A 21723-nucleotide genomic window follows, 5' to 3' on the forward strand; every position below is an offset into this window, starting at 1 on the left:
AACGTAATATCCGTTGCGTGGGACGGATTGCGTAATGTGCTTCTCATCGACTTCGGTGGAAATCAACATGTCTGAGCACATTCAAACTTCTCTCACACCACACCCTTTGGCTTCAATGTGACAATAGGTCACATTGAAGCCATTCAATCAATCCTTTATTTAACCAGGAAGAAATTCATTGAGATTAAATTCTCTTTTACATTTTCTTTTATTCTCTTTTATTTCCTACTTGGGCTCAAGGTTATGTCATAAGGTTATGTTTGCTTTGTACTGTTTAAAGAAACAACTTTTGAATAATAAGTCGTCAAACTAAACAGTGTTGTCTCATTAATTATCCATCTTGCTCCAGTAGTCGAACCTAGTAATCTGGCCCAGAATATTGTTGCATAAAGAATTCTTAATCTGCTAATCCAAAAGAGTGTTACACATTAATTTATACATTGTCTAGAAGGGTTCAAATGTTTACAGGCACGCACCCACGCTCTTGTTAGCATCTGATTTGGAGACCCCCACCAAAAGCTAACATTGATGTGAAACCTCGGCTCTGGTACAAGCCCCACTGTGACCCAGAGGGAGAGGGAAAGACATCCCAGGGCTCATAGTGTGTTCCAGATTCCGCATGCCTTCCGAGTCGGAAGCTGGGAAATCTCTCAGCTTTCTTGTGGCATTTCTCAGAGGCACTCCCCTTTTTGTCTTAATCTCTCGGAATTCTGAGAGTAGACCGAGGGCAGTGATGACGCTCTCCACAAAAATGGCTGCGCCCGTGAAGAGATTTGTTTTCTTTGTATTTGTACCACGTTGGTAGCCTGGCAAGCCAGACCCATATCGGAAAGATTTTGGCTGCAAATTAAATTTTCTGTCGCTAGGGGCGTCTAGATTTCTAGGCTACCACGTTGGTCATTTTAATGTCGATTTTAAATGCTCTTACACACTTGATTACATTGCTACTTTATTCCGGTCACCAATTTATGAATTGCACGGTCTTGCTGTCCATGCAATACAATGTAAAGAGGTGCTTTGTTGTTTTTCGAGCTGGTTTGCTAAAGAGGCTAATGTTGCCAACTATAAACAACGGCTGTGTCCCAATTCCTAGGACGCATCCTTCGTAGACCGCGTCCTTCGAAGGATGCGGTCTACGTAGACCGCGAAGGACACTCCGAAGGCCGAAGAAATGGGACGGTCTAGCTTTCGGAGCATTTCCGGTTTACGTAACAAACCGTTACCGCCCTTTACCTTACGTGACCACCACGCGCTGCTCCTGTCACCGCCACCCTGACAGCTGACCTGACCTGTTAGTAAACAGAAGTTATACCGGACAGCGCGAAAAAAACAAAACAAAGAAACCCAATAAACGAACAAAGAAACCAACAAAAATGGAGCCAGAAATTATAATTTCATTTTTTATCTTTTATTTTTTATTGGAGGAGTTGGGGAATACTCACCGCCGGAGCCGACGGGGGATATATCTTCGGCTCCGAGCAAGAGACGACCACAGATTGGTGAAGCTGTGTTACCTTACTTTTAACCAGCAGTATTGTTAACATCATCGTGTTATATGGCTAGCGTAAATGTAAATGTCATTGAACTTTGACAATATAATTACATATTTAAAATAGTCTCAACCTTACATTAATATAAAAAAATGTTTCTGTCATTAATCAGCTAAATAAAGGTTGAGTAACTTAGATTGATATATAACTGTTAACTATATTATATATATATATATATATATTGCATAGATAGATAACGATAGATATATACATATATATTTAAGCATTATCTATCTAAACTCTCCACACTTAATATCCAGCTATTGTTCAACAGTTTTACTTCTGTTTCTTTCACTAAACAGCCCAGACCCGTGTACTGCAGGATCAATCCAACGGTTCCTGTCCTGGACCGTTATTTTAATGGCCAGGACACCAAAACGGATTTCCGATTGGGCAGGGAGGCCCTGGCAGTGCTGCTGGACCTTCTCGGCCAGGAGCGGAGCCATGGATGGGGTGCCACCATTGAGACCCTGGTGTTTCTATTCTGGCTGGCTAGTGGGACATCATACAGGGTGGTCTCCAGAGTGTTCGGGATGCCTCGTTCCACTGTCCACCGCATCGTCCACAGGGTCACTGAGGAGGTGGTGGCCATTCGCCACAAAGTATATTTATATTTATTTTATCACTAATTTCCTCTATCTTTGACTCTTGAGTTGCTGTAACAAGTAAATGTCCTGTGTGGGATAATAAAGTTGTTCTTATCCTATCCTATCTTAAGGTCATCCACCTCCCGAAGACCCCTGAAGACCTGGTGGCAGTGACCAATGGGTTTGCAGGGCTGGCAAGACACCGCGCTTTTGGGAAAGCAGCGGGAGCAATCGACGGCTGCCATGTCCGTATCAAGCCACCGAGCGGCCCTGATGGTCACTGCTACAGGAACAGGAAACTGTTTTCCTCCATAATTCTGCAGGCTGTTTGTGACCATCAGGGCCGCTTCCTTGATACGTACGTGGGCTGGCCTGGATCAGTCCATGACTCCAGAGTCCTCCGCCACAGCCCACTGTATAGGTCACTCTACCCTCCTCCAGGGCACTTCATCCTTGCAGACGGCGGGTACCCTTGCCTCCAATACCCACTACCCCTCATCACTCCCTACAAGAGGCCAGTGCGAGGTGTGGGAGCCCAGCGCTTCAACTGGCATCATTCCAGGGCACGCTCCATTATAGAGCGTGCTTTTGGAATGATGAAGACCAGGTTCAGGGCCATCTTCCTGCAAGCGCTGGAGGTGCACCACACCTTCGTACCTCACGTAAGTAATCACTCAACAGGATTTTTTAGAATACTAAGAGTAAATCAAAAAAACATTTATTATTTTCTCAGGAGGCATATATCATTTTTTCATTTATTTTCTTTACCATTTCAGGTCATAACAGCATGTGCCATCCTCCACAACATCTGCCTTGGGGCCGATGACATCATGGCCCCAGAGGAGGAGGATGAGCCTGAGGAGGATGTAGAGGAGGATGAGGGGGGCGATGGTTTGGAGGCAGTCAGTGGTGCTCCCTGGCGGGACCAGCTGTCTGCAGAGGTGTCTGCCCTGGAGGAGGCCCACCCTGACCACCAATATATACAGGCAAGTAAAATAATTGAAAAGCTATTTATATTTATTTAAAATGTTTTGTAGAATAGTTTTACCCGTTCAAATAATTTGTGGCAAGATTTCTTTTGTCAAAATAAGGTTGTGTAGTATTTAGTATGCACTCTTATTCTTGCCCTTTTCCAAATATATTTTAGTGACATGGCAGCCGTTGATTGAGTCAGCCCTGCAAACCCATTCGGTGCGGTGGACAGTGGAGAGGCATATCCAGTACACTCTGGAGACCAACCCTGGATGTCCCACTGACAGGAGACACCAGGGTCTTTAATGTGGCAGCCCATCCGGGTCCAGCAGCACCACCAGGGGCTCCCTGCTCTGCTGAATCATTATGTTTTTGTATATAGTAGTTTTCCAAGTATATAGTATATATATATAAGTTTATATAGTAGTTTTATAATAATTGTTGTAAATAGTCACATGAATGTTTTGTTGTAAATAGTTTTATTGTTTTATACATGTTTTATACAAATAAATTAGTTCATAATAAATAGTTAATAAAAAAGTGAGTTAATAAATAGTTAAATAAGTTAAATAATAAATAGTAAAATAAGTTAAATAATAATAATAAACAATGTTAACAGAACTGAAATTATTTGTCAGCAATACGCTCCAAAATTGAAAAAAAAACGGTCCATTCTCTCCCTGCTCTCCTGGGCTCTTCTCTCCTCTGCCTCCCTGTTCAGCCTCATGTCCTCTTTAATCAATTCGAACATTTCGTCCTCTCTGTCCCTCTTTCTGGACCTCCTCCTGGACCTGCTCTCCTCCTCATCCTTCTCCTCCACCTCCAAATCCACCACTGCCGTACTTGGCCCTGGTGTGTCCTCAGGGATGGAGGCAATTAGGACAGGGGGGTTGGTGGAATGCCTCTGTCCCAATACCTCATCCATGAGGACAAACCAGGGCCAAGTGGCAGCAGTGGGTTTCCCACCTACCCCCTCTCCTGACCCTGGATACTTGCAATCCTAAGGCAGAGGAAATCAATCATGGCAGTTAACAACAACAGCAGTATCAAAACAAATTTCAGCAAAAGTGTTTATTAACTTGCATGGTTAAAACAAATAATGTATATTTAAAATGACCTGTACATACTTTATATATTTTTTTTAAATTATCCCATTTTTTCTTTGCCTGCAGGGGAGTCACATTCCCCTGCAGGCCTATTTTCTCCAGAATTGTCCTAAACACAGAGAGATTATTAATCAGAGAAAACAAGAGACACATTTATCAATCATGTTAATAGCCCATGTTAACAATAGGCCATTTATAATATATACATTTGACCATCTTGTAAAGGTTACATTTAAATTAGCCCTCATCCTATATGAAGCCCATAATAATAAGACAACCAGTAGAAGTCAAAACACCCTTTTTCTTTGTGTGTTTTTCGAGTGCTGTCTAGTACTGATGCGAGCTGTGACTTTTTTTTGTCTTTCTTTAATAACCCAAAATAGGACATCGTAGTAAACGATTTCTGTGGATGTTGTATCTGTCCTGCTTTTCAATGAGGGCTAATTTAACTAACCTTTACAAGATGGTCAAATGTAGATATACAAATGGCCTATAATAATTTTTATAAACTAACTTACGATATAAATAAACGATTGTTTCCTTACCCCCAAGCCACACTCGCCGAATGTTTCACCCCGGTGAAGAGCTCGTCGTTCTCCCCCCTGAGTTTGATAAATTGAGCAGTATGCTCCTTGCTCCCTAAAGCAAAACCAAATGTTAGAATTAGTTTTACTTTACACTAACAAACAAAAGCAGCTTAAATAGCAAAATAACCAAGTTAGCTGTGTAATCAATCCCAACGTCTGTAACGTTACGGTCTGAAAAAAACCAGGGTCCACAACCTGTGTTCGCGTTGGTCCAATTATCTAACGTTACAGAATAGCAAATTATCTATATAATCGCCCCAATTTCGGTAAATAAAACCATTTTGACCGCTTAAATTTAAAACTATAGGGCTTAACGGGTGTTCTTAGTTACCGTTACAGCTTCACTAACTGTAACGTTACCTTACTTATATTGCCTATTACTTTAATGAAATAAGTTTTAAGGATAACTTATTTGTGTTTTTAACAATACAAATTAGTATTTTAACATTTGTATCGTTAAATACTCGAGTGACTGGAAACCAAATACTTACATTTAAATGAAAAAGTCAAATCCACATTCTCCGCCATTGTTGTTTTATTTTTTGGATTGAATGCGCAATGAATCTTGGGAGGGATACGTTGGGCCGTGAAGGATCTTGGGATACGTTGGGCCGCGAAGGATACAGCCGATGCATCCTTCAAATCCGGGAAAAGAAGGCTGCATTCGTAGGCCGCATTTGAAGGACCCTTGGAATTGGGACAGCACTTGGCGCAACGCTGTGACGCAATCGGCGTCGACGCATCCTTCGAATGCAGCCTTCGAAGGATGCGTCCTAGGAATTGGGACACAGCCAACGACTAGCCAATATCAATGAACGTTCATTAAGGCCTCGTTCATGCCTTTCCGTGTCTGTTAGTTATGTTGCGTAACTGCGTGATAGTGCGTGCCTGCACTAGTGCGATAGACCTCGGAACATAGGCTACCGCACACGCACAGGTGTTACATTAAAAGCAGAAGAAGCCCCCCCACCCCCTCGCCATTTCTAGCGATTTATCTAAATGTGTAGGAAAGGGGAACTTCCCTGCCGGGGTTCGGCCCTGTGTAGAGTCACTATGACAAGGTAACCACGAGATTCAAAAGGTCAGGACCCTGTTGTTTTTTTGCATGGAGAGAGAATTCATCTGTGGTTTTCTCCTGTTAACCCCTGCGTCTCTGCCTATGACGGTAAACAGTCAGAGCGTCAACGATCAGGGTTCGGCACTGGTAAGGTAACCAGGCAATTTCAAACGGTTGAAAACAGTTTTGACTTAAATATCAGCTCAACATCACACAGGTATGGGTGGGGTTAATGGCGTCCTTGAGCTGAACTGATGGAATCGGATGGAACCCGATGCATCGGCCCCAAAGGAATGAGGTGCATGGAATCTTGTTGCGTTTGTTTTGGATACACGGCGCAAGCCTGCATACACGTTCCATGGGGTTTCTTCTCTAAATACAGTCAGATCTAAGTTTTCCTACAGCCTTAGGCCCAATCCCGTTACACCCCTTGGCCAAATCCCTTAACCCTAGCCCTACCCCTCAATCCTAAACCTAGGAAATGGGACAACCCTTCAAGACCCAGTTACCGTACGTCATTAGTAGTCGTTGACAGGGTTTTGATCTTTATTTCGATTTTATTTTTTTGATCTTTTGATACAATATCTGTCTCTAGAATATTACTGTATAGTTTGAATGTCTTAGGAATGCAAACTTACCCACATGGAAAAACACTATGATTAGATAAGAATATTATTCATGCTCACAATCTGCGTTGGAAACTGCAATATTGCACTTTATTTTGGATCTAACATTATACAAGATCAACATGATATAAAAAAACAGAATAACCATAGAACTTGAGGTAGTATGCCGGTAACCCTTCCTTTTACAGTCCCCTAATTACTAGGTATTTAAACAAACAAGGCTTTCTTTTACAGTACAGTTTCAGCTTAACTACTGGGTAAATTGTCGTTTTACTTACGTTGCAGAACATATGGTACAAGTTTGTTGATTGCATGGAAAGGGAATAACCAGTTGCAAATGATATGGTAAGAGCCTGGTATTACCATGGAAACAAACAAGGCTTCCTTTTACTATACAGTTTCAGCTTACTTACTGATTAAATTGTCATGTTTTACTCAGTAACGTTGCAGAACATATATGGTACAAGTTCCAGTTAACTCCATGGACAATGGAATTATCTATTACAAAAGATATGGTAAGAATATGGTAAAACCATGGAAACAAACAAGGCTTCGTCACTACACTAGAGGAAAATTGTTCCAGAGATTACCAGGTAAGTATTGCTGTAATTTTTCAACTTAAATAAAAACAATTTCGTAGTTTCTGAGGTAAGTCGAATAAAGCTTTTATAAATGGGTGTAGCTGTGAACAATAACAATATAAGAAAAAGTAATTTATTGGAAAGTACTATGTTAATTTCTAGATAGTACATAATTAGACTTTGGCTGTTACCAACATAAACCTTGGATAACTACAGTTGTAACTTGAATTGATGGGTAATAGAAGAGTTGTTTCTAAGAATTGGTTGCTTACTTTCCTATGAAGTACACAATTATATCTGAGTTATTACCAACTTAAAACAGTTACAAATACACGGTACTTAGTTGAGTTGATGGGCAATAGTGGAGGTTTTTCTTCAGCTGTAGTTCCTCTGTATTTACCTTATTATTACCAGTGGTAATTACCCAATAATATCTATGATTTACCATATATTTACCAGGTAAATACCTAGTAATTAGGGGACTGTAAAAGGAAGGGTTACCGATTAATATACCTTTATTAAACATTTATTCGACAGTAAAAAGCATTAACTAATAATTTGTTTATTGAAAGTTAACTACTGGACGATTAAAGATTTTCTAATGGTGTTCATGTTTAGTAATTATGTTCATTTTAACTAAGGCATTCATTTATATATTATCCAGTAGGATTAAAAGGTTTGCAGGCACACGTACGCACCACAGACAGACAGACAGACAGACAGACAGACAGACAGACAGACGCACAGTCACTCACAAGCATTGCTAAAGTCTGACCGTGAGACTTGGGGGGGGGGGGGGGGGGGGGGGTCTAACACTGGGAGACAGGCGATGGATAACAGGGTTGTCTTGTTAGCATCTGATTTGGAGACCCCCACCAAAAGCTAACGTTGATGTGAAACCTCGACCCTGGTACAAGCCCCACTGTGACCCACAGAGAGAGGGAGAGCCAACCCAGGGCTCAGTACTGCATCTGCCTCAGCAGGAGCATGACGTGGCGGACCCGCTCGGCGCGACAGCTGGCCGTCTGGTGGACCGGCAGCTCGAAAAAGGAAAAGGTAAAGCTGCGCGTGAAGCTGAGGCTGGTGATTGGACGCAGCGGGGGGAGGCGGGGCATGCGCGGAACAGGCCTCCGCCTGGCCCGTAACTCCCTGGCCTCCCTCCCTAGACAGAGACAGACAGAGACATAGACACAGAGAGATACAGTCACAGAGAGAGAGGGACAGAAAGAGGCACAGAGAGAGAGAGAGACAGAGAGACAGAGAGAGAATACACAAAGAAATAAAGATTATCAATTTACCCTTGGTCAACTAACTGTAAAATAAGTTGATAGCCTACTAAGACCTACTTAGAGTACACAAGAGTACAGACTAAAGTTTCTAAATATCTTTATAGTCAATAGTAATAACATACTAAATGCTAAGGAATAATAAGGGAATAAGGACAACTACGAGGAACACCTTGGGCTGGTGTAATATTAGCTGATACTAATACAACTAAGAGATACTGCAGTGATACAGGGATAGGCTAACCACTTAGCAACGCTGGGATGCTACCTGGGCTCTCCATCTGGGCCGACACGCGGTGCAACAAGGAAGGGGAGCAGGGATTCGAACCTCCCCCCTCTCTGCCCACCCCGCGCCGCCCGTGGCGAGAGGGGGGCGCCGCGGGACGGGACGGGGGGGCAGGCGGGTGCAGGCGAGGTTGGACCGGAGTTGGGGGAGGAGGAGGAGGAGGAGGGGGAGGGGGAGGGGGGGGAGGTGGAGGAAGAGGGGGAGGGGGGGGAGGAGGAGGAGGGATGGAGGTGAAGGAGGACTCGGAGAGGGAGAGCCCTCCCCAGGGGGTGATGGAGGTGTCGGCGTGGAGGAAGGCGTGAGAGAGGGGGTGGGAGGAGGACGAGGGGGTGGGCTGGGACGGCCGGCTGCTGCGCCGTCTCAGTCCGGCCAGGGGGGGGCGCTGGGGAGCAGCGGAGGCGGAGCTTGAGGCCTTGGCTGGTGGGGAACAACACGTTTGGTTTAGTTTAGTTTATTTGTTTGTAGTTACGTGGACAGTCCCCTTTGATTACGCTCAAAGGAGCAGCTTTAGCCTATTTTGCTCATTTCCAGCTGTAGTCCCCGGCCAGTTGTCAATAGACAACCTAAAATACTATAAGAATAAAATTCATTCCATTACATTGATTATTACGGCAGGCCTAAGCTAAAGGGGAAACCGACAAACAATTGCACAGACATATTGCACACAATTTGAGCAACAACAAACCATTTTGTTCTTGCTCAAATTGTGTGCAATATGTCTGTGCGAAGTGCGATTGTTTGTTCATATGGTTGATGGAGAGAGATTGTGTCTGTGATTCAACATTTAAAAAAACATCCCACATAAACATTCTCACACCGACCGATTCTAACAACATCTAAACATTCTCAAACCATTTAGACATTCTAAAAAACAACCACAACATTCTAAAATACGTAAGTATTTTAAAACCACAACATTCTCACACCGTTTTTTATAAAAACACTACCATTCCAACTACATAATACTATGTCATCACCCATTATATCCTTACACACATTGCTCACAGTTGAAAGACATGTGTTCTGTTACTTTGAGTTAGCCTCTGTTGGAGGGCAATTAGCAATTTAATTAAAAGATAATCACATAATCAATACCAGGCTAATCTGTCAATTTGCAATTTATAAAATCATGAGTCACAAGTGATTACCTGCACTCTTTTTTTTCGAAGATCCAATCAGAGGTAAGCGTTCTTGTGACATCGTAAGTCCTGGTTATGAAAATGAATTAAGAGATGCATTCAAAGTAAATACGTAAATTCCTCAAACTCATTAGTGGTTGTAATTAGCACAATACTCACTACACATGCACGTCTCTGTCTACTTCTGATTCGTCCATTAATTCCATCCTCATTTACTTTTCCTCTCTCCCTTTTACTCAAACTCATCCATCCACGCCTTAACTTGTCTTTCTGTCGCTGCGTCACTCTATTTAACCCTACGTAATGTTATGTAAAGCCTTAGTAATTCCTTGATATTCCTTTATTGAATTTGTTCTTTCTTATCCTCTTCAGTGCGATATAAAGTCTAATAAATTCTTCGTCTCACATAAAGTCTTTGGTTTCCTTTGCTTCTCTTCCCCCTCTCACTCTCTCTCTCTCTCGCTCCCTCCCTCTTTCTCTCTCTCAGCATGGGGTCTCCCCTATCACTTACCACATCGTGTCCCCTATCACAGTGCATTCACCCTCCCTATTCTTATCTGTACCGTTTTACAGCCAAACATTAGGGGGAGCTTGGTACAAATGTGTCTTCAAACTTCAATATGTTAAGGTCCAATGATCAGAAACTAAAGGAACATGAAAATGCATTTGAAAGTTACAACATTAAGTTAATTCATGGTTCTTGAATGAGCCTGGGGGATAGTCCTGAACAAATCTTTAAAAGGTAAGGTCATGAGTTCTTCTTAAGAGGTCAAACAACGGCCCGTTGATAAAGTGAAAGGAGCCATTACGCTCTGATGCCTCCCGCTCTCACCTGGCCACGCCCACCTGTTTCCCTCTCTGCTGGGTCTACGGGCTTGGCTCCCTGAACAGGACTGCAGAGGGGTGAAGGGTAGTGCAGACTTCCTCCTCTTCCTTGCTTCCCACTCTTCATACATTAACCAAATGTAAATATCTCTTTTACAGTGACCTTCTCTGTCTGAATGGTTTGTTAATCTCCTAACCTCATACTACTCTCTCTCTCTCCTTTCCATCTCCGCGATGAGGAGATTGCAGGACAATAGGCAATATGATATCAGGTTGAAATATTGATGGAAAGCAATGGGCCCCTCTGTACCTACCTAGAACGGGTGGCACACGCACATGCGTACACACACACACACACACACACACACACACACACACACACACACACACACACACACACACACACACACACACACACACACACACACACACACACACACACACACACACACACACACACACACACTTTCATTCCTAAGCAAGTGTGCACCCATCCGGACACTTGCATTCAATTAAAAAGCACACCATCTCCACACGCACACACACACAAAGCTCATCGTCTTGACATTGATCTCCTTCTGCTTCAGCGCACAACGGATCCACCTGCTGTCCGACACACATTCACATACTACACACGCCTGGGGAGATACACAAACTACAGAAATACTGCGTCCTCTTGTGCATGTTCAACAGCACCCGGGCACTACTGGTGCCCGGGCGCTGACCAACAACTCAGTCTACCACAATCAGATCTGAGGGGCGTGCACACACACACACACACACACACACCAGTAGAACTCAAAACCTCCACTTATGAGCATTTCTCTTTGAGTTGTTAGCATGGAATTAGCATTTTGCTTTGCAAATAAGCAGCAACACAACACGGCGCCACATCGAATTATAGGCCTCATCTTTGATCTCGCCGTCTCGCTTCGTCTCTCACACACGCACACAAGTAATATATTCTCCACTCACACATGCAGAAAGATTCCTGCCACATTCTCCTTTGATCGTTTGAAGTTAATCAATGAAAGAGATTTGTGATACAGCACACACACACACACACACTTTGTTGAATGCTATTAAATATTCACCAAATTCAGTTTTCACTACATTCACTTTATAATCGATCACACGCCCAATTACCGCAATGGTCTTCACATTGATGTGCAGAACTATAATTCACAGGAGTTCTGGATTAAATTGGTATAAATTAATATTTATTAGTACATAGAGTACCAACATTGAGTATAATATCCATCTATTTGGCAGGTTTATAAAATGTACATCATGAAACAATGCGCACACACACACACACACACACACACACACACACACACACACACACACACACACACACACACACACACACACACACACACACACACACACACACACACACACACACACACACACACACACACACACACCTTGTGTGTGTGTAAATGTACATGCTTTTCTTCACTTTCTGTCATGGTGAAGACGTCCTGACGTGTAGCAGCTGTAGGCCTTGACCACAGACCACCACCCACCCCCCCAGGCCCAGACCCCTGCTCTCACATCCAGGATCGGCCTTCACCCACCCCTCGTCCCCCTCACCCGGACCCCGCTCCCCCCCCCACGCAGCCAGGCCGGCCGCGTCCGCCACGTGGGAGTACAGCGCCTCCATGGGGCGGAGGCCGGTACTGCACACCCTCCAGAGACGCACCCTCTGGTCCGGGGAGGTGGACACGAGGAAGCCCGGGCAGAGGAGGCTCAGAGCGGTGACCGGGGCGGAGTGGGCCAGCGAGACGCGGGACTGGGAGAGGAGGGTGAGGTTGGCCGGGGAGAGGAGGAGCTGGTGGTGGTGGTGGTGGTGCTCTTGTGAAAGTACTCTGCCGCCATCTGTCTGCACCTCGGGGTACCGCACCTGAACCACAGACAGGGTCAGCTGTCCGTCGTCGCCTCCGCTGGCGACGGTTACCAGGCAACCGTCCTCTGTTCTCTCCTGCCACACCGCCAGTGAGTTGACTCCGCTCTGGTGGGCGGGAAAGGTGAGGCACGGGCCAGGCCGAGAGGATGTGTCCGATTTCGAATTCAAATTCCCAGCCAGTAATGAGGTTGGGGTAAAGTCCCACAATGCAATTCTGCCATCAGTTGCTGCACTAAGAAGAAGTCTGTATCTGTGAGATTCAAAGAGAAGGCGGCATGTTAGGACAAGGACATAATTTAGCGCTGAAGATGTAAACATGTTTTTTCAATAAAGTAGCAGACACGGTTAATATGTCTTAAAACTCTGGCATTAATAAAGTGAATCTTTTCTTATTTTATAAGCCGGGATGTGATAAAATTCTGCCCATAAGAAACCTCTCCTTATCTGGGTTTTGTCGTGTTATGTGGTGTCTGTAAATGTATGTTTGCACTTTGAAATAAAAAAAAAAAAAAAAAGGAAACCTCTTCTTACCTGTTGCCTGTAGCGTCTACCAGACAGCAGGGGGCGACACTGAGCACACAGCGGTGGTGGTAGAAACTCTCCCATAACAAATCAAATTGACCTTTGACCTCACTGATTGAGAACAATCTGGCAAAAAAACGACAGATGATAAAGAAAAGTATGAGTGAGTGAGTCAGAGACTGTGAAAAGTGGATTCAAATGATAAAATATGATATTAATGTTAAAGTGTTTGCAAGGACAAGAATAAAAATGAAAGTGACCGTTTCTGGTGATAAACAGAAACAAAATCAATCACACAAACAAATTCCTGTTTTTCTTTTAAATCTTCATGATTTTGTCTCCTGGGGCACTGACCTGATTGCTCCATCGCTGCAGGCTAGCGCCACTACAGCTGTCGCGGCGTCGCTGTTAACCACTGCTATGGACATGTACCTGGAGACACACACACACACACACACACACACACACACACAACCTAAACATTAATTTGACTAAAAGTTAGTCAAAAAACTAAAGATGTAAAGTAAAGTATGATCTTGAATCGCTGAGAAGAGGAAAAACTAAAGTTATCACGTGTTCATTTTTATACACCGCTTGCCTCGTCTCTGGGTCTGCTTTCACCGTCTTGTGTCGGTTCCGCCTCTTCTCCCACAGCTCGTCCAATCGGTGACTGGCCACCTGAATCACCTGACAATAAGGCTCCCGCCTCTTTTCGTCCCATCCAATCAGCAGCCGGTAACACTGCATTTGAGCCCGACCACCTGCAGACACAAGCAGGGCAGAGAGCGAGTGTTTTCCGGGCCTCGCGCCCGCTGGGTCCAGGACAGCCACCAGAGTGCGGATGTTGGAGATGTGGTCGGTGATGACGGACAACACTTGGACCGTTCCAGAGCTCGGCTGGACGGCCAGGACGGTCAAACTAGTGTCCTCCCCTCCGGTCACAAGGACCTCCCAGTGTCCTTCATCCGACCCCATGCCCCGAGTAGTTTGAGACCCGTCCCCGGTACCCCCTACCCTCCCCAGCCTACAGACGCACCCGATGCCCTTCCCATGAACGCCCTCTCTGAGGCCGCAAGCCCCGGTCTTGCCGGCCACCCCGGCCGAGGTCGAGGTCTCTCTGGGGGGCTGCGTGGCTACTACGGCCCCATGCTTGATGAAGACCAGGGCGCCGTAGCCCGGCCACAAGCTCTTGCAGGGGGGCCAGAGAATCCAGGAGCGATGGCCGCCGCCGCAAGGCACCGTCAGCAGCCTCTCCTGCCTCACGGGATCCCACACCACGAAGTTGACCGCTTGAAACCCGGCGACGACAAAGCGGCACTCTCGACCGTCGTGCCATCCCTTTTTTCCTCTGCCTGTAAGTTCCTGTTCTGCTTTAGTTTCCCCGGCCTGCTCGTGACACCATCCTTCCTTTTCTACTCCTCCTCCTCCTCCTCCTCCCTCTTCCTCTTCCTCTTTCTCCTCCTCCTCCTCCTCCTCGTCCCAGAGCGGTTCGGCCGTCGAGGGTTCAGGAGGTGCGAGGATCAGAACCCTCTCCAGCCACTCCATGCCCTTACAGGCCCGCTGGACCCTCAGAACCTCCAGCTGAGGCCCGCCGTCGGGCTCCATGATCTCCCCAGCGCTGGGGCGGCGGTCCACCGGGAGGACCCACTGCGGTGTGGCGGGGCGAACCCTGAGGACCCGCACACAGCCGTCCCGCCCGGCGCTGTACAAGAGGCCCCGGTGCTCGCAGACGGAGGTCACCCCCTGTTTCCCGTGCACGCCAAACAGACAGCTCAGAGGCTGCAGGGGCGGGTCACCCTGTCCTGCGGGTTTCTTCCCGCCGCCATCCGACCACTCCTTCCCCTCTTCATCACAACAGTTTGTTTCCTTTTCATTTTCTGCATCTGCGTTGGTCTGTCGGCCAGCTGAGCTTGTGATTAAAGAGTCTGGATCTTCCCTCTCCTCGTCCACCCCCACTCCTCCTCGTGGTCTGCTACCTTCCTGAAACAGCAGCAGGGATCCTCTCCGGTCCCCACACACCCACAGCGCCCCCGGTGGACTTTTGCGGAGGCGCACCGCGCTGGTTAACCACCGCTTGGCACAGGGGGGCAGGGCAAACGGCGGGCGAGGCTCGGCGATCAGAACTGAGCCCGAGTCTCCGTCCGGCCGTGCCTCCACGCGCCAGCGGTGGACCAGGCCGTGGGAACCCGACGCTAGCAGGTACCCCGCGTGGGGCGCGTGTCCCTCGACCCAAACGAGGCTGTGGATCTTCCCGTCCCCTCCTCTGAGAGACAGTCCGCGCTGGGGACGGGACGTGTCGAAGACGTGGATCCCACCGCTGAGGTTCCCCACCACACATAGGTGAGCTTTACGTGGGGTGGCACCCTTCACCGTGACGGTTAGGACCTCCATCACGCAGTAGGACTGGTACGCCCGATCCCCCTGCCACAGTAATTCCCACTGTCCGGCGGCCGCACAGCTGCCCTGGTACACTGCCCCCTGGTCAGTGCATGCCAAGATTTTACTCCGGGCCCAATTTGCGGTCCCGTCCTCTACCACGCACACCCCCTTGGGCGTACCTCGTCCAGAGAACTTCAAGTCCGTCATGGCAGCCATCCCCACCTCCTCTTTCTCCTCCTCCTCCTCCTCCTCATCGTCGTCTTCCTCCCCCACTTTTGTCTCCTCCACCCGCCACAGCCTCACTCCTCCATCCGCGCCCCCGGTGGCCACCCACCTCGCTCTGGTGCCGCCCTCCTCCCTTCCCTGGCTCACGGCGAGCGCTCGGATCCCGCCGGCCCGATGGCCCTTCAAGGTCTGGGCCACCTTCCCCCCGCCGCCGCGGGACCAGTCCCAGACCAGGCAGCACCCGTCCTCCCCGGCGCTGTACACCTTCCCGGGGGACAGGTGCACGGAGAACACCCGGGCCTGGTGTCCGTACAGGACCATGAGGCACGCGGGGTCCGGCTCCCCGCACGTGGGACCAGGGCCCCCCAGAGCCCCGACGCCCCACACCCTCACGCTGCGGTCGTCGGAGGCCGAGGCCAGCCAGCCTTTCGCCCGGAGGTAGCTGATGCTGAAGATGACGCCGCCGTGCCCCAGCAAGCGCCTCTCCACGGGGGCTTTGCGTTCAGGGTCGCCCCCTTCCTCCCCGACCACCTCCACTTCCTCTGCCCTTCTGTTGGGTCTCCAAAGAACCAGCTGGTTGAAGACTGTCCCCCCGACCAGGACGGAGTTGTTCCAGGATTGGTCCACCAGCAGCAGGGCAGAGTACAGCAGACATCCATCCAGGCAGCCGCAGCGAGCGAGGGGGATCCCTTCGTGAGGGTCCAGGAGAAGAACGCTGTTATGGGCTAGAGCCACGCCGAGGAGGGCGCGGCCGTCCTGAGTCAGCCAGCAGAGGTCCAGGATCCAGTCTCGGAGCTCTATGAGGGGGCCGTGGGCCTCCAGGCGCACCGGCTCCCCACCGTGGAGCTGGGTGATGAGACGCACCAACCGCACACCCTTACCTCCAAACACCGCCAAGTCATAGAGGTCGGGCTCTGTGGCGGAGCTTCCTCCTGGAGGCAAAGATCAAGGACATGTATTAGATGCTTGATAAAGATTGACGGAAATACATGATTGTCATGATCAGGAGGAGAAAGCATTGTCCATATTCAGTGAATAAAAAAAGTAAAACCAAATAAATAATTGACTGAATGAAACTAAAATACATGACGATTATTTGACTAATAAACAGCTAAGGGATGCAGTTTCAAATAATAACCGGTTAATTGTGAGTAATCTTGCCCAACCTTCTTCTTTCTCTGCCTCATGGTTCTGTTGTGGTTGTTTGTGCTTATATTTGGGGCGGACACCATGAATCCGATAGTGCTGAAGAACATCAATTGAGGCTGAGGCTCTAGTGCGCGACTGGAGGCTGAAAACTGTCAAGATTGGACCCTCGCCTGTGGGAAGAGTAAACAGTTAGAGAGAGGGAATGGGCAAGTGTAGGGAAAGACAGAAAAATAACGGCTGAGGTTGAGGAAGAGCTTACCTTTCAGTAGGTAATCCTCCAAGAAAAATTCCAATGCTGTGATTGGAGCAATTAACACCACCGTTTCCATTGTGGAGCTAGGTAATTATTACCATCCTGAGTGAGCGAAGACGGACTGTAAGTATCACGTTACAGAAGGAGGTCTTGAGTAACTTGGATACTTGACTATAACTTGCAGGTTAGCCGCATAAGAAGTCCGACAGTTAGTAAATACGTTTTTTTTTTCCTTGTAATGAAACACAGTATATATTTATGCATGTCTTGTTTTACTTACATAGAGCTATACGTGATCAAATGTGTCTACAATCCAACCGTAGGCGCTTCTCGTTCTCACATACAGCTATATGAAAATATGTCTGTCCAATACATCCACGCCGTTCCCATGGTCCTTCTTCCGCATGTGTATCTTAACCAATCACAATCGGTTATAGGACAGTCAGCTGGGTCCAACAGGGCCGCCTATTGGCTAAGCACTGTTGTGATGGGGTGAACGTCACACGTGACAGCCGCAAAAGTCTGTTCTCCTGACCATTGTAAGCGCTGCGGACCTGCGGTGCCGAACTTTCTACGGCCATAAACATGCCTGGAAAATGTAAATTCCAGGTTGCGTGGCTTTCCAAGGATATATACAAAGACTGGCTCGTCAAAGACCCACAAGACATTCAGTTGGCCAGATGCAAAGCTTGTTGCAAAGCAATTAAACTGCAGACGATGGGAGAGGCAGCCCTCACAAGCCACGCCGCGGGCTGTGGCCATAAAGCAGCCGTCCGCAAGCTCGTAGAAGGTAGTCCAATCCACAGATCATACATGTACACCACAGCAATGTACACATCTCGTGTGTAACTATACATCTCGTATCTGTGGCCAATGGCCATGTTCATTTGCCAGTAGAGAGGTTGGGTTTTGTAATTCGTGTTCCCCTTGTTCTTTACTGCAGCAACAAACGCAAACGAGGATGCCCATGCATTGATATTAGGTGGTCGGATCAGCAACCACACAGACCCACCGAAACATATTAAAACCCCTAGCAGATGTCACTATTCCATTCAGACCGCCATTTTGGGTGTCAGGCGCGGATCAAGCCTAGGGCCGAGGCTTGCCAGCCTGAGAGAACCAGTGTGCAGTTTTCCAGGTTATATAGTCCCGCTCTACTTTGGCCATAATGGTGCACGCTTGTGTTGCTGTTGGGTGTCACAAAGGGAAGACTCCTGGCTCGCTTGTGTCATTTGACCGATATCCCCATGATTTGGAGAGAAGGCAGCACTGGGTGACAGCTGTGAAACGCAACGGTGCCTGCATTGGAGCCCAGTCGACTCAGTCTGCACAGTGCACTTTGCATCTCGAGTAAGTTTTAAAAAAACTCTCAAACATGTATGAATTAGTAAATAGACGTTAAATAGACGTGGCTGCAAGCAATCTTACAATCTTAGTCACAAGTTCATCAACACAATTTACTACTTGATTTAATATTACATGTTAAGTAACACATAAAAGTGTTTTCATGCAATCGCAGCACAAATCAAGTTAATAGTGTTGATAACAAAAGTTGCATCGATGTGACGGTTGATTTAAACAGTTGTAACATTTGCTTTCCTCTTCCTCTAGGTAAACAAAGTAGGAATCCACTGTCCCCGGACTACTCTCCAACAGTGGTGGGAAACCTTTTAATTTCCGCGTCAACCAAAAAAACCTGCAGCTCTTAAAACCAAAAGACGGTTGAGCAATAATAAGGCGCAGGATGATGCTGCTGCCACTGCTGCTGGGGTCACACTCCTTGGACATGTCGACAGCCCCCCACAACGTGAGCCAAACACACCAGCCAAACCCTGAGAGCCTTGACGTAGTACCCCCCTGGTCAGCCCTCGCTTGACACCCCAAATGGTGGCGAATGCAACAGTGACATCACACGCAAAGGGTCCGTATTGTGTGGCGTTCCGAGTAGATGCTGGTTAAGTGATCACCATGGCTGCGGTACTCTTTATTCCCAGAGGGAAACACCGGCTTACTGTTTGAATAATTGTTCCTCTCATCCACCCTCTGATTCCCATCTTCTCTTCCTCTGTCTGTCCGTCTGTCTTTTTGCTACATTTCTTTCGCTCCCCCTCTTCGGTTAGGTCACATCATGGTGATGAATGTCGCCGATCATGTGAATGGCTACGGCAATATCAAGGTAAAAGCAGTCACCTGCTATAACATATACATTACATTTTCTAAGCGGGGTGTCGTCGTAGGGTAGGATGACTTCAGCTGGGACGTCTGGCCTGGGATCACCGAGACGCTGGCGTGGATACAGTCGATGCTTTGGGGCGTCACCACCGCTTGGTAATAAACAAACGTCACGGTTCCCTCCTTCCCAGGATGAGGAGGAGAAGGAGCCGGTGGCTCTCGGCCTGCACCTCAACGCCTTCGACCGGCTGACAGGAAGTGACCCGTCGGCAGACCTGGAGCACAGTGTCCTCGGCGCCAGCTCCGCTTCCCACAACGCCTCGTTCCAGGAGGTCACGTTCCCGACCAGCTTCATAGACTCGCGCGGCGTGCCGAGCCAAAGCAGTGTCGACTGTGGTGCGTTTAGTAAAACACACAGACTGTTTATTTACGAATCAAAAAAGGTTTACTTGAGGTTAAACTTTTTGATTCAAGGACATTTCAGTGGATGTCATCCACATATAACATTGGCTTAATCACACACACACACACACACACACACACACACACACACACACACACACACACACACACACACACACACACACACACACACACACACACACACACACACACACAAATAGTTTTAATGCCAAAACTGTTGCGGTCAGTATTCAACGTCATCCCCACCATAACTTGACACTCACCCTTGAACCCTGACCTCGCCAGGTGTCCCCAGGGTCCAACCTCCCAACATCAACCCCCACCACCACCCTCCCCGCCTCCTCCTCCACGCTCCCCAGCAGCCCCCCCTACACCACCGGCCTCCGTCACCAGCCCGACGCCGCTGCGAGGAGCCGGCGCTGCGAGACACGGCGCCCCCTCCCAAGTTTCCTCGCACGCCTCGCTCCGTGACGGCGGCGGCGGCGGCGGCCCTCGCCAGGCGGGAGCGGGAGCAGCGGGAGAGGGTGGAGGCCCTGGAGGAGGAGCGGGTGGAGATGCTGGGGGAGCAGCAGCAGCAGGAGGGGCGCAGGGAGCAGATGGAGAGCCTGGAGTGGGAGCGGCGCATGCGGGTGCTGGTGTGGGAGCAGGAGGTGCTGAGGGAGAAGGGCAGGGCGGCCCGGGAGAAGGCCCGGGCCTACCGCATGAAGAGGAGGTACTACGGGGCCAAGCTGAAGAGGATGGGCCAGGACGTCCCGCCGCCGCCGCCGTCCTCGTCCTCGTCCTCGTCCTCCGGCAGCGACCAGGACGAGTGGGGGAGCGGCGAGTGGGGGAGCGGCGAGCGGGCGCCCAAGGAGCGGGCGCCCAAGGAGGGGGCGATCAAGGAGGGGGCGATCGTGTGACGTCACAACGAGATGGACTTAAATGTTTTTTTTATTTTTTATTATTGACTATATACCCGTTTGTCTTCATAAGACAAATGGGGAAGACTATTTTTATATATCATTCGTTTTTTTGTTACGTTGCAAGTGATTGTACCCACTGCTTTAATGTGCGGGGAATGTGTCGGCATCTTGAAACAATCTCTGATGTTGTTTTCAAGAGATTGTTGATTTTGCTGCTGTTTGAAAGCTCCGAGACAATATTGAGTTAATGGAGGACTATAAGTATGGTTCTAAATTATCTTAATTATTGAGGGCAATAATTTCAAAAGTCAATACAAATCTGGAAGATTTTAAATTTCCTGATTATATTGTCATTTCTTTTTTTAATACTGTAATATATCATTGTACTACTTTGGATGCCCATATTGAACTCGTTTGTAAATGTTTGCCTGGTACAGTTTGATGGCCTTGTGACAGTGAAACCATCCAAAGGTTTAAGTTTGAGCAGAAATGGATTTTCACATATATGGGCGTGGCCTGACATTAAGAATTTGAGCCAATCTGAATAAATTACTAGGTAACACTGTTGGTCTCTTCGCTCATGCCAAATAGAATAGTACATAAGGCAGAAACATTGAAATAAGTATTGTGCAAATTACTGTTTATCCTTTAACATCGTTATTCAATCTATTTCAGATGAGAGGGATCTGATGCTAACTCCTCCCCCTACAGCTGATTGGTCCAATTTTACATTTTTGAGAATGGCTTTATCAGGCTCGAGCCGAGACTGATCTGCGCAAATCGAGAGAATGTGAAGTCACAAGCTCAGGATAATCCCAAACTGCTAACGGTTTCAAGGCACAAGATCTAGAAGGCTAATTTTCGTCTTTTGTCAAATTGTCTTAACGGTCATGCTCAATAACTACAATCACAGTTGATGGTTTTGAAATTCTTATTAAAAGCAGCTAAATTGAAATCAGTTTATTGGTTAAATGTTCTTCAGACATATGCTAATGCTTACTTTTATATATTCTTTCACTTTTTTGGTGGGGGTTCTCAAAACATACCGGCTTGTATCATATCAGGTCATATTTGTAAAGCTTTATGTTTATGATTACCTTTGAGAGAACTAACTGTGCCAGCAGGATGATATTTAGTAGGTTGAGAAGGCCTAACTCACAGCGCTTTTAAGTAATCCAACTTGG

The 21723-nt window shown here is 47.4% G+C and overlaps 4 protein-coding genes across 8 annotated transcripts; 2 read left to right on the forward strand and 2 right to left on the reverse strand.

The window, feature by feature from the left end:
- Positions 1–1741: 1741 nt before the first annotated feature.
- On the forward strand, positions 1742–3415 carry LOC132463875 (putative nuclease HARBI1). Its single transcript, XM_060060035.1, has 4 exons — positions 1742–2152; positions 2269–2799; positions 2914–3127; positions 3342–3415. Exons 1-4 carry the CDS (start codon positions 2084–2086, stop codon positions 3413–3415), a joined length of 888 nt encoding a protein of 295 aa, XP_059916018.1. The 5' UTR covers positions 1742–2083.
- Positions 3416–7185: 3770 nt separating this feature from the next.
- LOC132457884 (uncharacterized) lies at positions 7186–11069 on the reverse strand. Of its 2 annotated transcripts, XM_060052269.1 has the most exons (4): positions 9937–11069; positions 9787–9846; positions 8621–9055; positions 7186–8228 (listed from the first exon to the last, which is right to left on the reverse strand). In XM_060052269.1, exons 1-4 carry the CDS (start codon positions 9941–9943, stop codon positions 8026–8028), a joined length of 705 nt encoding a protein of 234 aa, XP_059908252.1. In that variant the 5' UTR covers positions 9944–11069; the 3' UTR covers positions 7186–8025. The 2 variants fall into 2 exon arrangements, with proteins under 2 accessions (XP_059908252.1, XP_059908260.1); XM_060052277.1 differs by having other exon boundaries at positions 9787–11069.
- A 796-nt stretch (positions 11070–11865) lies between these two features.
- On the reverse strand, positions 11866–17472 carry wdr6 (WD repeat domain 6). Its single transcript, XM_060052287.1, has 7 exons — positions 17323–17472; positions 17049–17144; positions 16807–16959; positions 13635–16572; positions 13391–13468; positions 13046–13162; positions 11866–12764 (listed from the first exon to the last, which is right to left on the reverse strand). The coding sequence occupies exons 2-7, from the start codon at positions 17116–17118 to the stop codon at positions 12074–12076; spliced, it is 4047 nt and encodes a 1348-aa protein (XP_059908270.1). The 5' UTR covers positions 17119–17144; positions 17323–17472; the 3' UTR covers positions 11866–12073.
- A 57-nt stretch (positions 17473–17529) lies between these two features.
- Positions 17530–21494, forward strand: LOC132457863 (SKI family transcriptional corepressor 2). Of its 4 annotated transcripts, none has more exons than XM_060052229.1 (4): positions 17530–17832; positions 19163–19218; positions 19406–19610; positions 19923–21494. In XM_060052229.1, exons 1-4 carry the CDS (start codon positions 17628–17630, stop codon positions 20534–20536), a joined length of 1080 nt encoding a protein of 359 aa, XP_059908212.1. In that variant the 5' UTR covers positions 17530–17627; the 3' UTR covers positions 20537–21494. The 4 variants fall into 4 exon arrangements, with proteins under 4 accessions (XP_059908212.1, XP_059908229.1, XP_059908220.1 ...); XM_060052246.1 differs by having other exon boundaries at positions 17543–18392; positions 18654–19218; XM_060052237.1 differs by having other exon boundaries at positions 17543–17832; positions 17986–19218.
- The last annotated feature ends 229 nt before the right edge of the window (positions 21495–21723 follow it).

Source organism: Gadus macrocephalus, chromosome 1 (genome assembly GCF_031168955.1).
Source record: "Gadus macrocephalus chromosome 1, ASM3116895v1".
NCBI lineage: Eukaryota > Metazoa > Chordata > Actinopteri > Gadiformes > Gadidae > Gadus > Gadus macrocephalus.